The sequence below is a fragment of the Choristoneura fumiferana genome, chromosome 23, assembly GCF_025370935.1.
Source record: "Choristoneura fumiferana chromosome 23, NRCan_CFum_1, whole genome shotgun sequence".
Classification (NCBI taxonomy): domain Eukaryota; kingdom Metazoa; phylum Arthropoda; class Insecta; order Lepidoptera; family Tortricidae; genus Choristoneura; species Choristoneura fumiferana.
This window is the reverse complement of record NC_133494.1, coordinates 8995292-9011556: the sequence shown is the minus strand read 5'-3', so window position 1 is coordinate 9011556 and position 16265 is coordinate 8995292. Positions and strand designations below refer to the sequence as shown.

Below are 16265 nucleotides of genomic sequence, written 5' to 3'. Positions count from 1 at the left end.
GATGCGGTCCGTGTATGGCGAACCCTCGCTTTAGCGGTTTAGTCACTGTGCCAAACATTACTCTTGACAGATTAGGCGTAAAAAGTCAAACGTCAAGATTTTGCCGGAATGGAATATAAATAAATATTCCACCCCACCTGAAAGTTACGTGTATTCCCAGTAATGGTTGAGCTGTTCCTATAAAGCGGAGTATATAACCACTACGTGCTATGAAGTAATGTGATTTGAATTGAAACTCCATTGAGCTGTAGAAATACTAAAAATGGAGATTCCATATAGAAAAATATTTATATACATCTTAACATTCGTTGCTTATGCCTATACTGGTGTAGGCTCCAGCATGTTACGAAATTTAAAAGATGCTGTATTATCCGCGGAATCGGTGTTTGGTGACTTATTCCGTAATGCTATCACAGTCGCTGAAAAGTTCCGGTCATTACACGAGGTATTTGATGCGGCAGTTGAAGAGGAATGCATTTTTGCCTGTCCTGAAGGTAAAGTTAAATTTTCATGGTAGCTTAAAACGTTATTTATTTTGACATATTATAATATGGCAGTAGGACGTATATATAGGCTGGGATGATGATGATGATATTATATTATTAATTCATGATAAACTATAATTTCAGGCCAGAAACCAGTACGTAATAGAAATCATATTCCAAAGGCAGATGGTTGTGGGTCACTAGGGTTTCAAATTTCAACAGAATATTTGCCACTTGAGCAAATGACGAAATGTTGCAATACACACGACATATGTTATGACACTTGCAACAGTGGAAAAGAGGTGTGTGACGTAGAGTTCAAGAAATGCCTATACAATTATTGTGAATCATATAAATCAGTTAATGTTGCTGGAGAAACAATAACTAAAGGTAGGTATTCATATTTTATGTTTTTGTATAATAGTTATAGTAGCAAACCATGATCATTTCATGTAAATTACTCATGGTTAGCTAGCTGGCGTACTGCCAAAAGTACATCTTATATTACAATCATATAAACTGCCTGCATGTTAATTGATCAGTTAAATGATTATTTACTTATCATTAACAGGTTTCATTATATTTTATTTGCATTACAGGTTGCAAAGCTGCAGCAAAGTTGCTCTTCACAGGCACATTAACTCTTGGTTGCAAGTCTTACTTGGACGCCCAGAAGAATGCTTGTTACTGTCCACCAGCTAAAAATAAATACAGAAAGTACACAACAGGGGATGGAGATCTCTAACATTAATTTATTTGAATAAAAAATATATATATACTATTCACTTTGAAGGAATGTCGGCAGGCTGGATTAAAACCCTTGGCGGGCCAGACTTGGCTGCTGCTTTGTCCATCACTGCATTGTAATGCAGTTGTTTATGTATAAAGGGACACTACTGTAGCAACTCACTAGTTTACTTTCTTGCCAACTGATGTTACTTATTAGTAGTTTACATAATGTTACATAATTTTCTAGTGAGCCAGTAAGTCAGATTGTTAGTATTTAGACTGCTGTAATGTCTGTCTCACTTGTGAATCACCTTTACAGGATGATACATATAATAACAGCAGATGGCAATATAGAATAAAATTAAATATTTTGAATTTTATTAATTTGACTGCTAAAGGGCCTTAATAAGTGCTTGTAATATAAAAAGTTTTATTATGGCTTGTTTTGATGGTGGTAAGCATAAGAGTACCTGTGAAGCATAACACTGTGTTATGCTTCTCAGGTACGGAGATTGGTATAGCTATTGGTATACATTTTTAAGTCTCCAAGTTGAATAAATCACATCTGTTCTTTTATAAATTATAATTTTCTCAATTATAGTTTTTATTTTAATTATATTGTACTGCCAAGTTAGGAGGGCTATTTTTAAATAAGTGAAAAGTTTTAAAACAATTAAAATGTAATGATCAAAATTGGGAATTCAAGTGTAATAAAATTTTATTTTGATACTTGTTACTTGCCAGTATTGTTGTAATTTGTTGTTGCAAATATTATTTATTTTTAATAATAAGTAAGTACTCTAATTTTGTGTGATATTTATGTACATCGATAATTGTTCGGTAAATTTTATTGATTCTGGTCAGTACAGTAAGTACCTACAATAATAATAAAAATTGTTGAATTCACTCAATGTTAGATACATTAATGTGATATTTAAGTAACAATGAATTATATGTATGTATAAAATAAAAAGTCAATTTTGTTTTGGCAGCTATAAGGTGAAATCATCGGAGATTGTGCAAATCCGCAAAACTAGTATTAGATAATGCTTGACACTTTAATTTATAATTTTTACTCCAAATTCGTTGAAATAAAACAAATATGATGTTAAAACCATACCCTATAAAACTACTAGGGATGGGCCGAACTTTGGCATTCGGCCGAAATTCGGTTTATTTGCCGAACATTCGGCACTAGAGAAAAGAGCCTAGTACTTGTACTATTTCGACTGAAATTAATAGAAAGTATGTCTGTCATATCTATCAGTAAAATATGAAACAAAATTTAAATAAACTTAGTGCCTATTCTTTCAGTAAACATCTTGAAAACAATTTGTAAATTGTATTAAAAAAAAGTTTTTGGTTCACAATTTTCACAAACTAAACATTGAGTATTTTTTTAATATTTAAGGGTGTTTTCAACGATCAAATTTAATAATCTCTTCCCTATCTACTCGTATTTAAAATCTATTAGAGGCAGGTAATTGAACCGAAGGTCGGCCGAATTTTTTATTTTTTCCCGAATGTTTGGCCGAAGTTCGTATTCGGTTCCAACCACATTCGGCCCATCTTTAAAAACTACACGTAGCTACGCGGCATTTACGTATGGTAAATAAAGTGGATTTGCACTATCACCAGGGAAGTATATTGTGTTGGTGTTACTGAGTGCAAAAGATTTTGATACATTGAATAAAAAAAAATGTTATATCTTGTAGTTTTATTGATATAGCATTAAAAAATTACATCTTACTTATTCTCATGGAATATGTTTTAACCTTAACATTAAATAATTTATTTTTTTAATTTAGAGAACAGGCCTTTTCTACTGTATTCTAAACCATACTAACTGGACGCATAATTAAAACATATGTTTTATATAAACATATGTTGAGCTTATAAAAATAATTCATCGCAATCTAAATAAATGCATTTAAAAATATGTTACGGAATTACTTCATTGTTCGTTTGGAACTAGTGATAACCCTTAGTAGTATATATTTGTGTGAGCTACACACATGAGACGTATCATAAAGACCTATGTTAGCAATTCCTTGATCTCCTCTTTTTCAGCAGCTTCAACATACGGAGTTCCATCTGGGGTTTTGCCATTCTTAGAAGCACCCTGTTAATGAAATAGTTAAGAATTTATTAACATTATCATTTAAAAGAAAAAGCATAAGTAAAAAAATAAGCAATGACCTTTCTAAAATTATTCACAATGTACCTAGGGTACATTTCACAAACTGAAGTCTAAGTGTTCAGACAGTGGTGGCACTTTTGCGAGGCCCTTTGATGGCACACCAAAATTAGATATGGATGTTTAAATGAGCAATAAAACGAGAGACTTTCAAAGCGCGAGGCCCCTCAGACCGCGAGGCCGCGGGCGGTGGCCCACGTCGCCTAGGCCTAGCGCCGCCTCTGCATTCAGAGCTCAAACTACACTTTATAGTTGATCAATGTAAGTGAATTAATTCTTATATGGTGAATAAGGTAGTTTCTTTAGAGTTTAGAAAACATTCAGATAACAAATTTGAGATAAGCAAACCATGCTATTCATTGTTTGCAGTATGAACACTTTAAAAGCAGCTTGACAAAACTGTTGACTGCATTTTGATTGGTTTGCAGTGAGTTTCTTCTCCACTATATATCTCTCTTCATTTTTAAGGCATCATGTGATTAACTTGTTGTACTAGCTCAATTTAAAATACTTACATGTTTAAGTAATGTCTTCACACAGTCAGTGTGCCCCTCCCAAATAGCAGCCAGTATTACAGAAATTCCGTGTTTGTCAACCATCTGCAATTATAAAAAAAACTTATAGTAAGGAAATGTTATTGTCTATATGTAGTCTATATGATAAAGCGGTAAACTCTGTCTATTTGTTTGTTGGCATACAAACAAATACAGTCTCTGGAACTGCTGAACCAATTAAAAATCTTTCAATAATGGAAAGTGGAAAGTTTCTGCAAGATGCAAGTTGCAGCCATGTATAAGCTTACTGTGTGGTGTTCAGTCAAGAGTCATAGTATTATAGTGTATTGTACTAAAAATATCTAAAGAAAACAAAAATACTTCTGAAACCTATCTCAATTATTAAAATGGCATGCTGGGAGGTCTGATATAATAGACAATTGTCTGTTTGCAAAACTGCCATTGTTCCATCATGTATTGTTAAGAATGTGATGGATGAGTCAGTTCTGATTGAATATTATCTTGTTTGCTTAATGATTAGGTCAATTGAGATTCTGCACATCTTTTTAGGCTGCACTAAAGTATCCTGTACACACTAGGTTTTGTTAGTTTTAAATAACTTTCTGCGAGTCCTGGCTTTTGGCGCTATTTGGTCTCATGTTCTTCATTAGTGTGTGTACTAATGAGAAAAATGAGACTAAATCTTACCTGCAAGCCTTTTCTATCACACAGTTATTTATATAATTTCTGAAACATTTTCTTTCATACAAACCTTGTCCTGACAATTGCAAACACAACAAAAAATAATTAACTAAATAGATGAAGCTGTTTTGATTTGATGCACTTACATACATTTTGTTATAAATGTATGGCAATGGCAATAATCAACTGTGGAAAGGAAAAGTTTTTATAAGTATTAAGTGCATTTAAGGTCATCATCATCATCATCATCCCAGCCTATATACGTCCCACTGCAGGGCACAGGCCTCCTCTCGGAATGAGATGGCATTTAAGTATAGCTTATAAACTTTTTCCTCTCCACCAGTACAAGTTTCAGGGACCTTTCTTTTTGGGCTACATGAAATCAGAGGGAATGTGTGTGAAAAGTATGGTTGTTTTAAGCAGTTGCTAAATTTATAATGAAGGTAGTTAGCAACTTACATTGGGATCTGCTCCTTTATCCAGAAGATAGTTTAATACAGCAGTTTGGCCATAATCAGCAGCATAGTGCAGCGGCACTCGCCCATCAAGCAATGCATTGACATCTATTTTCTGAAATGTTTACAGTGTAAAAAGTTTGAATAGGGATGTTGACACCACCAATCAATTGACATGCTTTTTATGAGCTGTCAAAACACAACAACGTCACTTGTTCGCACACTCAATAAACTAACTATTTATTTGTTTTAAAGCAACAAAAAATCTAATTTTGCAGTTAATTTAATCTGGTTTTCAGGGCTAAAATGAGGCGTTTTTTATTGGTTTTATCTTAGAATTATTTTTTAATGGTGTCAACATCTCTATTTAAACTGACTCATGCAGTATACCTACTACAATCTTTACTTGCATGGGTTCTTATCAATAGATATGTGACGTTGCTAACTGTTGTTAACACACACACCACTAAAATAGTGTTTTTGAACCTGTGGGCCTCAGACCTCTATTAGGGGATTGGTAGTAAATTCATATACACTCCATTCCTTACTTATGCCAAATCACTATTTGTATTGAGAATACAAAATACATAAAAAAAGCGGTTAAGCGAAAGATCACCAAGTTTTAAATATGTTAAAAAAATTGCATTACAATTTATATCTTTTGTCTAAGAAGATACTTACTGTAAATTGTTCAATTTAAATAATAACATTAGGAATGATTCCTTGTCAACCCTCTAACAGCTACAGCGACGGCAGCTACTGATCAGGTTTCATTGTAAAATTTGAGAATACAATAATTAATATATGCAATTAAATGCTTTCTCTTGCCATCAAGTCTGACTGCAGATTCCAATAATCACAAGCCAAAACAAAGATTGCATTCCTATTAGGAAACAATACCAACCTTGTTTTCTATGATGTCTTTAACTTGATCTATATCGCCGTTTTTGATGCCCCAAACTAATTCGCTCATGTTTGCGTACTTGCGTGACAATGTTTTAGTAAATAAGTTCTGATAAATTAGTTTCAAATATCCGTAATGCAATGGCTGGCGATGGTTTACGTTTACGTCACTCACGAAATGACATCTGTCAGCTCCAGCAGGGCTACTATGAACCTCGAAACTCGAAGCCAGGGCTTGTTAACGTTACCAAATTCACACTATAGGTAACGTTAAATAACGGTAAAAATCATAACAATACCTAGTATCGGTATTAAAATTTAACGTTAATTGATAACTTAACATTATTTAACGTTACCTAATTACCGCTATTTTTACCGGTAAATTTACTTTACATTGTAGGGCTTGTTAACGTTACCCAATTCACATTATTATAACGATACCGAGTGTTATCAATTTAGCGCGTGCATACTCGCTCGATAAATGAGGATAATCTGCCATTTAACGTTACCCAAGCTTACCGGTAAATAGTAATATAAATACCGTTAAAATGATTTAACGATACTTTTGAATTAACGTTAATTTAATGAATAGCTGATAACGTTACCATTTTTTTTACCGGTAAAAAGTTGTATAAGTAACGGTAAATCGTTTAACGTTAATTATCATTTAACGTTAAATCGGTTTGACAGTTGGTAACGTTACCACTTTTTAACGGTATTTAAAGCCCTGCTCGAAGCGGTCCCTCTGAAACTTATATTATTTAATACGAGAGCGAGAGGGACGGTACGATACGAAGTTTGAGTTTCGTAGTAGCCCTACAGCAAGCATTGCGTGCGAGCATGGACCGTCGCACTGTTTGAGGAAATATTTTAAAAGCCGCTTATTCTGTGAATAACAAGGCATTCACCTCGGCGCACAATATATATATTAATTTTTTTATAGTACGTGTAAGAAGGGGCGGATTTACATGTTTTATTTCAGCTGTCGTCTAGGGTCCGGTGGATATAAATAGTTTTATATCATTCATCATCGGAGACAGTTTTTGACAAAATCGCATTTGGTTAATAAGGTGCCCCCACCCAGCCAAGACTAGAAAAGCCACCACTTGAAATATAATAAATTAACAATAATATTCCCTTTTTTGGGCTGCTGGTTGGTTTACAAAGTATCTCTTAGTAGTCTGTGGTTTAGTAGCGCCTTTGTCGCCCACAGACAACGTGGTTTGGGAAACCGCCCAGCTGCCCAGAGACAATATAACTGAATGTCAGTCAATTTGAAAAGTTCCTTTGCAAAATTGTAAATATATATTATATTCGATTACCTCTCGTATTTCGTTTTCTAGAATTTTTCTACCGTACAACGGCAAAACCTACTAGACACTGGCAAAATTGTCCTCCAAGGGACAGAGCCATATTTTTATATAAATCTAATCTAATCTATTATATTCTGCAAATAATTAATTAGTAGGTAATTATAATACGTGTCTAAGATCATGGAAATAAACTCAGGTTTTTTGAACATTCCACGGGAGCCTCCAAGAGCCTCTAAGTATATAGTGGTAAGCTGTGGTATGGAAACCATAATAAAGATAATTGAAGTACCTATAGTCCCATCTATGCAAAACTAAGTTTTCTCTTCTTACTTTCAGGAAGTTTTGTTCGGCAAGATATATCCGCTAATACTAAGGATTCGTAACCATTTCCAAGCTGATCAAGAACGAAAAGATGATACGGCAAACATTCAATACGTGTTTACATTATGTTGCAGCCAGATTAAAAAATGTCTCATGAATTTATTTGATATTTTTAAAATAGAAAATGAGCAAGGCATATTAATACAGGTTGGTCGAAAATATTTATAGCTAAGTACATTGTCCAGTCAAATAGTCTCATTAAAAAAATGATTGCAACTCCTTAGTATTATTCATTTGCAGGACAGCAGACAATGTATGTTGGAGAGAATATCCTGGTGTGTTAACAGACTACTTTTGGTAGAAGAAAAACTAGAAAACATGCAACAAAACCAGCAGATAAATGATAGTGATGTTGACTCCTTGTTCAGCACCCCCATGTATTTTGTTAATTGGATGGACCACACATTTGAGGTTCTTTCTAAATTGGCATTGGTCATTTACAGAACCGACTACAAAGATAATGATGAACTTTACTGCAAGTGGAAGACAGAGGTTAATTAAATTAGATGAAAGTCTGCAAACGTTTTATTATGATTTTGGTACTTAGTAATACATTACATTGTTTTTATTTTTGTACAGTTATTAGAATGTGTGCGTGAGTTGTACACTTCCTTGGATGGATTACTGCTATCAGCTATGACACTCTGCAAGTACTGCCTGTCCTCTGATCAGATCATAGTTAAAACTCGCTGCCAAGTTGTAAGTATAATACTGGAAGGTTTCAACTTCTTGCATATTGATAATTAAAAGAAAAAACTTCATAAATGATATTTATATTTTTTTAAATTACCTAGCTTCTTTTGTGTCCCACTGGGAAAAGGCATCACTGCTTTTGCTCCACTCTCATATATCAAATGTAAACATAATGCTTTATAAAAATAAGTGTTGGTGTAAAGATCAACAATTTTATTTAGAACTAAAGTTGTCCATAAAAATTTTCTCTTAGTGGATTATTATTATTATTTTAGTATTAAAGTAAAATTAAAATCTTTTCAGGTTTTAAGAGAAGCTAAAGTTCTTTTAAGTGATGTGATAGAAGGACACACTGATGGCAAATTTTCTGCCACTGTAGATTCATTGAAGCTACCAATTATGCCAACAAATGTTAATGTTTCTATTGATGTTCTGAAAGATGTCCTTTATGTTTTGGAAACCAACACTAACACTGCGTTGCTGGCATTAGTAGTGTATTGTTTTAGTAATACAATGTCTCCCGTAGATGTATTAAGAGAACATTTTAACAAAACAGAAGGGTACCCTCACCAACATTGTGGTGATGATAATGTTGAGGAAGATTGTGATCATGTTAGAGAATTTGATCTTTACGGGGAGAGACTCTTACAGATAGGCTCTTTTGCCGTGTCATGCTCTTCTGACCAGGAAAGTAAGTGTCTAATTACTTTCTTTATTTTAATTGATTGACTAGAAGGTCTTTGTTCTAGTGTTCTCATTGCTCTTTGTATTATTTTCTACTTTTTAGGGTTCCGGAGCCAAAATGGCAAAAACAGAACCCTTATAGTTTTGTCAAGTCCGTCTGTCTGTCTGTCCGTCCATCCGTATGTCACAGGCATTTTACTCAAAAACTACAAGTTATATATCAATTAAATTTGGAGTACAGATGTCTTATCAAAGCCGCTATTTAGTTTTGTAGTTAAATTACAAAAATAACACGTAACAAAAATTGAAAAAAAATATTTTTTATCTCGCATCAACGTGTGGCACATAGTTCGACAAAAGATAGTAAGGTTTCTCAAAAAATTTTTGATTAAGTGAAGATTTCCGGAATCGCTCCCAAAGTAGCAAAAATTGTGTCCCCCCCCTCTATCCTGTAAACCGTTTGTCCAAAAAATATGGAAAGATAACGCTTAATAAACACTTTCAACGATAATTGGTTTCAACATGATCGGATATACCGTTTTTGAATTACTACCGAAAAACTGCGCTTCTCAACAAAAGGACGTAAGTGCCGTGAAGATACGCTCTTTTTCTGGTAATAGATTTTAAGACCTTAGTAAGTGTTTTAATTGTGTTATAACGCACATAATATTACTTGATTTTTTTCGTAATGGGTACGGAATCCTATCTTGGGCATGTCCGACACGCTCTTGGCCGGTTTTTCTTTCTCTCTGGGAACTGACAAAAGCCTCACAAAGCTGATGTGGCCGACGCCCACCCGCTGTCTCTGGAAATAATTAGTTATTATTATTTCCAGTTATTGGTTGTGAAAGTTATGAGAAAATTAAGTAAGCCATTTTTTGAAACCATGTTTTTGTTTCTGAACTTTCTAAAATGGCTATATTTATTTGACTGATCTAAAAGCAAAGAAAGACTACCCCCCTGATACGAAAAATAAGGTTGGGGTACTTTGACCCATTGGAAGGTTATTTTGGCCTCTATATGAAAATGAAAACCAGGTCCACCAGGTAAGGGTCCAATAAAAACATAAAAACGTGATGGATCAATTAACACCTACCACATGGCAAAGAGCCATATTCTCAAAGCAATAATAAAACCAGGACCTAGTTAATCCTACCTAAGAGACAAAGTTATACCTTTAGGGCCAAAGTACCCCGACCTTACAGTATTTTTCGTATCAGGGGGGGTAGTCTTTCTTTGCTTTTAGATCAGTCAAATAAATATAGCCATTTTAGAAAGTTCAGAAACAAAAACATGGTTTCAAAAAATGGCTTACTTAATTTTCTCATAACTTTCACAACCAATAACTGGAAATAATAATAACTAATTATTTCCAGAGACAGCGGGTGGGCGTCGGCCACATCAGCTTGTGTATAATTAACCTATGTACACACTATTTGAATTTATGTGGTTCATGTCTTGTTCCCATTTCTAAAATCTGGCAACCAATACCGATTTTGCGATTTTTTATTGATATTCACTAATAATATATGCTTGTAATTTGTTATGCAATTGGGCCCAGGACAAGAATGGTGAAAACCCTGGATTTTAGAGCGTAGAGAATGGGCATACTAACAATTTTTTAAAATACTTTGTTAGTCTAAACGCACAGTTGTTCATGATCGCATTCACCTTCTCTTTCTATCCTCATACTAAACCCTGTAGCAGAAATAAATGCCGAAAAACCAGGAAAAATACAAATAAATCCCTGTAGGGACTCCCTGGGCGCCCTGGGACACTGGGACTCTCTCTAAGCTAGGAAAAATCCAGAAAAAAACAGACCCTGGGTTCATGCAACCTCCAACCTAATAACAATGTTGTTAATTAAATAAAATAATTGGCTTATTCGTTAGGAATAGTATCCCTGAGAAGTGGGCTCGCGAGCTTAGAAGCCCTAGATCCTCATCTGGTCCCAGCCTTAATGCTGTCTCCAGTTAGTGCGCATGCCGCGCTGCTCACAGACTCCTGGCGCAAGGAAGTTCAGGACATAAGAGACAGCGTGTTCTTGATCGTGGATCCCGCTGCTTTTGCAGAGGTAAATTATAGAAAGAGTGAATCTAGCATGCTAACTAGTAGCAGTCATAGATCATAATTAATTACCTATACTATATCCATTTCTAACAAGTTAACTAACTAACTAAAGTCCTCTGTCGTAATTCGTAAAAGAAAGACAATTGCAAAATAAAGATCACAGCTCATTAGAGCCACCCGGCACCCGACCAGCACCGCCTCGACTGTCCGCGTCCACTCGTTGTCGACAGGTGGTCCACGGGTGGACGCCGCGTTGACAGCGAGTGGACCTCGCATGGTCAACGAGGGTGATGAGTAGGTATATTAAGCCCGTGATAAATGCTAGGGCGCGAAAGCATTTTTCCCTGCATATAAACAGGCTTGCCATATATTATAGGAATTTTACGAATGGCGATTCTTGAAAGCCACATTACAAAGTTGTATGTATGAATATATATATTTTTTTTACATAAAGTTGAGAGTTGACTATTCTCTTTAATTTTAGAAATCAAAACAAATGATGCAACAAAACTTGAAGCAGTTGATTAGTAAAAATGAATATGATAGCAGCGGCGTTCACTCCGTGATCGCCATGGGCTGCGTGGTCCAAGACTTCTTCGACGTTTACAAAAAGAACGAACCCGACGCGTTGACGTGTCAAGACGTGTTGCTGCCATTACTTGCCGATTTGGAAAAAGGTAAGGCCTTATTGTGTTCTTATCGAGAATCAACATGTTTCATAAAATCTGCTTTAAATTACTGAGCTTACTTGAAACGCTTTTGGCGCTCTGATTTAATGCGCTCATCAAACAAAAGTAGTCTTGACGACTAATATTGGGCTTTCTTTGGCTTATTGTTAATCTAAAGAGCACATCTTAATTTATCGACTGGTGTTTTGTTCCGCAGCGCTACTGGAGTGTAAGGTAGTTAACAATCTTCTCAGCTCAAAGGACGATTTCGTTTACGACGTAAAAAAACCAACACGCACTAAAGAAGTTTCCATGGAAAAGCTATTTAAACGTTTGAAACTGCTGTATACCTTGGTTAACAGAATTAACAGCCTTCTGCACCCTGAGGATAATGATGATTTGTTCAATTCAGATGTGGAAGAACATGTTCAAAATGGCACTTACACAATGAATCCTGTAAATGGCAATACTTATGTTACTTCTCCTAGGAAACCACCGCACAATATGACGCGAAGTGTATTCGGTAAAACAAAAACCATGAATATCAGGACGCCAGCTAAAAGATTTCCTATAAAGAAATTGGCACAACACATAAAAGCTCAAAAATCAATTGAGCTTAACTTCTCTGTGCAGTTAGACGAGTTGTTTAACCTCTCTGAATTCGATAAACCAAACAAAAGTGCGAGTATGGCATCAATTCCAGTGCCTAAGAACTCCATCTTATATAATTTTTCGCCGAAAAAGAACAGATCATCTTTGAGGAAAATGGTTCTCAACAAACGATACAATTTAATATCCGAAAAACAAACAAAGCTAAAGAGCGAGATGGTCGTGAAAGAAAGCCTCATGGATGAAACAACTAGTCTACAAATTTCAGGTGCGTTTTCTTAGAGAAATTCATTTTTACAGCCGTTTATGCCGCAAATTTCCGCAAATTTTGGAAACTCGCCAGGGAATTAAAACCTACAGGGTATTTCCCGTGAACTCAGGATCTTGAAATTTTGTACGAAGCAATGTCTTATAGCACTGATAAAGGAAAAATTTGCGAAAACCGTAAATTTTTAGTTACACCATATAATAAAAACATTTTTAATAATTTTAAACCTACAGGTTTGTACGGAACCCTCGGTGCGCGAGTCCGACTCGCACTTGGCCGGGTTTTTCCCTTTTATTGCCTCCTTACATCTAATATAATAATAATCTATCACGTTTTATTTACAGAAATCTTAGACCAGATGCACGACATGACAAAAATCTTGTCTACAACGTCCTCGTGTGTGAACACTTCCAGACTGTTGTCAAAAACGAGTTCCAACGGCAACGGCAATCGAAATAATACAACCATTTCGAAATACATTCGCAAAATTCCCGCTGACGCCAGTACTTTGGAAATGCGTTTAGACGAGACCGGGGCAACCAACGCAACTGACGATGGTGCACCATCTGACGTATCCACATTAGAAAGATTAAGAGACCTTAATCGTATAGAGAATAAGCTAACCAACTTAAAGTTGTTGCACAAGGAGACTCGCTTGTAATTGAACAACTTCACAGTTGAATTTTCTACACCAAAAAATAAGGTTTGTTTTTGGCGCCATTTTGGAAACTGGCAAAGCAAACAACAACCGCGCAAACACAAAGCAAGGTTAGCCGTGTAGAACCCATTTCGACTGCATCGCTTTTGCGATCCGTATCCGAGGACAAATAAAGGAAGTCTGAAAGATACCTTTGAGCTATCTTACGATGTACCTATTTCCGCCTGCCGTGTTCGTTGGATGGTGAAAAATAAAGGATGGAATTCGGTAAAGTTTTATATCTAAATAACCGATTATTAATCAGATAAATAAACCAGTTATTTTCATACTTTTTACCAAATTGCATTCCTAACTGAAATGGTGCATAATGTTCGTTTAATAATTATATATAATCAAATCCGTCCCGTACTTAGTAGATATACACGTAAGCTTTTGTAATCATAGATTAAATACATATTTTTTCGTAAAAGACGTTTTTATTGTGTTTTGCCCACAACATCTACGTTCCACGGGAACACAAAATCAAAACAAAAAAAAGGAAGCTCGTCTTTTTAGGGCTCCGTACCCAAAGGGTAAAAACGGAAACCCTATTACTAAGACTTCGCTGTCCGTCCGTCCGTCCGTCCATCTGACACCAGGCTATCTCATTAACCGTGATAGACAGTTAAAATTTTTACAGATTATGTTTACCTAACTGGCCGCTATAACAACAAATACTAAAAACAGAATAAAATAAATATTTAAGGGCGGCCCCATACAACAAACGTAATTTTTTTGCCGTTTTTTGCTAATGTCTAATGAATTGAATTGAAAAATTCGCCAGATCACGAAATTCCTAGGCATATCGTGAAATGGCGCCATTTCATGAATTGGCCAAGGGACATCCGCCATATCGTTCAAAACTCACCGTTTAACGATTTGCCTCGTGACGTGTAGGCGGATCATGAAATTCCTAGGCATATCATGAAACGCCGCCATATCGGTTCTGGCACTTTGAAGGCCGCTTCCGCGGCACGCTCGCTTCGCTCGCTCGGCTCGTGCGTTGTGGTCACAATTCATACTAATATGCCTAGGAATTTCGTGATCTGACGGATTTTACGATCGGTCGCCGACATATACGGTAAGGACCCCGACTCACACTTGGCTGGTTTTTTTAAATTATAGTAGTTGTACTGTACTACACTGCCGTCTTGTGACACACAAATAAAACTCTTTTGATTTTTTATAATATAAGATTGACAAGAGGGGGTAGAGAAAAATTATTAAAGTTGGTGTATAGGCAGTGCCACGAGAGTTGAAGTGAATGATTACACACACAGCTTAAAAATAACTGATTGCACTTGGATTGCACAAAACAAGAATGAATGAAATCAATCAGTAAATTTCAAAATCCTGCTGACATTACACGACATGTTGTGGCTGTGTGTGTAATGTTGCCGCCTATTTACATGTACTGTGCATTGACTGCCACAGCGGAGCATGCAAAAATATCCGTCACGTCTTACGTACCTACTATACTAACTAATGAAACTGGGCTGATGTACCAAAAGTGCTCAGGGATTACGTAAAATTTATATACATCAGTGTCGCATAAATCTCGCATATGTAAATGATTAGAAACGGGAGTGGCGAGGGCCGGCTAACGGGTCCCGCCGCGACCAATTTACGTGATTTGATCGCCCTGCGTCGCGGACTCGCCTGACAAGAGACTCGCTTCTGTAAAGGTCGTGTAAGGACTTGGAAGATTGGAATATCGCTTGAAGTCACAAATTGCTAGACTGGCCACGAGAAACCGCGGCAAATTAAAAAAAAATGAGACTGACAACACTTGGTGTACACTGTTAAAACAATGTTGATACTTAGATATTATTTAATTTTTCCAGATATTAAATTATACTCGAGACTCCTCAAGCTGCATCAAAATGCATGTAGTAATGTGTGAAAGTACATGAGTCCCTTGGTAAATTTTATGACCTTTGTCAGTGCGCATTTACGTACAGTCCGGACGCATCAATTTTTTTTATCGAACAGCTGGAAAACGAGCAGGCGGGTCACCTGATAGTAAGTGATCACCGCCGCCCATGTACACCTAAAGCATTATTAGGACTATATGACAATTTTGACAGTCTCAAAAATGATACCAGATTAAAGTTTCGTAAAAAAGGCGTGGACAGCTTTTGCTGGCCAGAGTCTGAAAATTATCTATATATATCGGAGCAGGCTCTGCGCTTGAAGTTGTTGACGACTAGGTATGTTGTACCCTGGGACAAACGGTCCAGTTAGGTAGGTCCAACTTCGAGAAAGAGATCACTGTTAATTAATGCGATGCCACTAAGTATATGACGTTTACTGTGAAATGATTTTATGGTGGCTCATGAATTAAAGTCCTTGACCGTACGTACCAAGTACGTTAGGTAAGTGGTAGGTACTATTCCCGTTTGTTTAGTCAATACCTATTGACTGAATTATGTTGTTTATAACCCCATAATGGACTTGCCAAACTGGTTGAGAGTGACTGCAGGATACAGAACGCCTTCAATGTGACGAGCACCTAATAATTCCACCAACAGAGCAGTTAAAAGCCTGTGGAGAACCAAATAAAAAGGCTCTTTTCTGCACATGAGAAATTTTTATTTTTTATATAATAACGAACATGTCTGCACTCGCTAATGAACAAACGACGTAAGGGCCTGTCACTGAGTTGTTAGCTGTCAAATTAAAAGTAAATTAATTTTGTATGTACCTGTTTTGTACAAAGCCAAACTTCCTAAATCCGAAAGTAAAAATCCTTTCATCCCTAACGACCTTTTTACCTCAACGTCCTTTCTACCTACTTATTTAATAAACTGGTAGCGACGTGTATGGTGCCCTTGCGTCTAAAGTTACACTTTGACCTTAAAGCCTATCAATTAGCAGTGCATAGGTACAGTCAGCAACAAAGATATGAATACAGCCA

The 16265-nt window shown here is 36.0% G+C and overlaps 3 protein-coding genes across 5 annotated transcripts; 2 read left to right on the top strand and 1 right to left on the bottom strand.

Annotated features, from left to right (window-relative positions):
* Nucleotides 1-61: 61 nt before the first annotated feature.
* On the top strand, nt 62-1990 carry GXIVsPLA2 (phospholipase A2 group XII). Of its 2 annotated transcripts, XM_074106005.1 has the most exons (3): nt 62-494; nt 630-875; nt 1085-1990. In XM_074106005.1, the coding sequence occupies exons 1-3, from the start codon at nt 263-265 to the stop codon at nt 1228-1230; spliced, it is 624 nt and encodes a 207-aa protein (XP_073962106.1). In that variant the 5' UTR covers nt 62-262; the 3' UTR covers nt 1231-1990. The 2 variants fall into 2 exon arrangements, with proteins under 2 accessions (XP_073962106.1, XP_073962107.1); XM_074106006.1 differs by lacking the exon at nt 630-875.
* Nucleotides 1991-2916: 926 nt separating this feature from the next.
* LOC141441314 (myotrophin-like) lies at nt 2917-6151 on the bottom strand. Its single transcript, XM_074106008.1, has 4 exons — nt 5967-6151; nt 5067-5177; nt 3927-4010; nt 2917-3336 (listed from the first exon to the last, which is right to left on the bottom strand). Exons 1-4 carry the CDS (start codon nt 6033-6035, stop codon nt 3250-3252), a joined length of 351 nt encoding a protein of 116 aa, XP_073962109.1. The 5' UTR covers nt 6036-6151; the 3' UTR covers nt 2917-3249.
* A 1117-nt stretch (nt 6152-7268) lies between these two features.
* On the top strand, nt 7269-13754 carry LOC141440646 (serendipity locus protein alpha-like). Of its 2 annotated transcripts, none has more exons than XM_074105167.1 (9): nt 7269-7524; nt 7615-7806; nt 7900-8151; nt 8239-8358; nt 8656-9043; nt 10929-11110; nt 11591-11783; nt 11992-12651; nt 12996-13754. In XM_074105167.1, the coding sequence occupies exons 1-9, from the start codon at nt 7459-7461 to the stop codon at nt 13310-13312; spliced, it is 2370 nt and encodes a 789-aa protein (XP_073961268.1). In that variant the 5' UTR covers nt 7269-7458; the 3' UTR covers nt 13313-13754. The 2 variants fall into 2 exon arrangements, with proteins under 2 accessions (XP_073961268.1, XP_073961270.1); XM_074105169.1 differs by having other exon boundaries at nt 7460-7534.
* Nucleotides 13755-16265: the final 2511 nt, after the last annotated feature.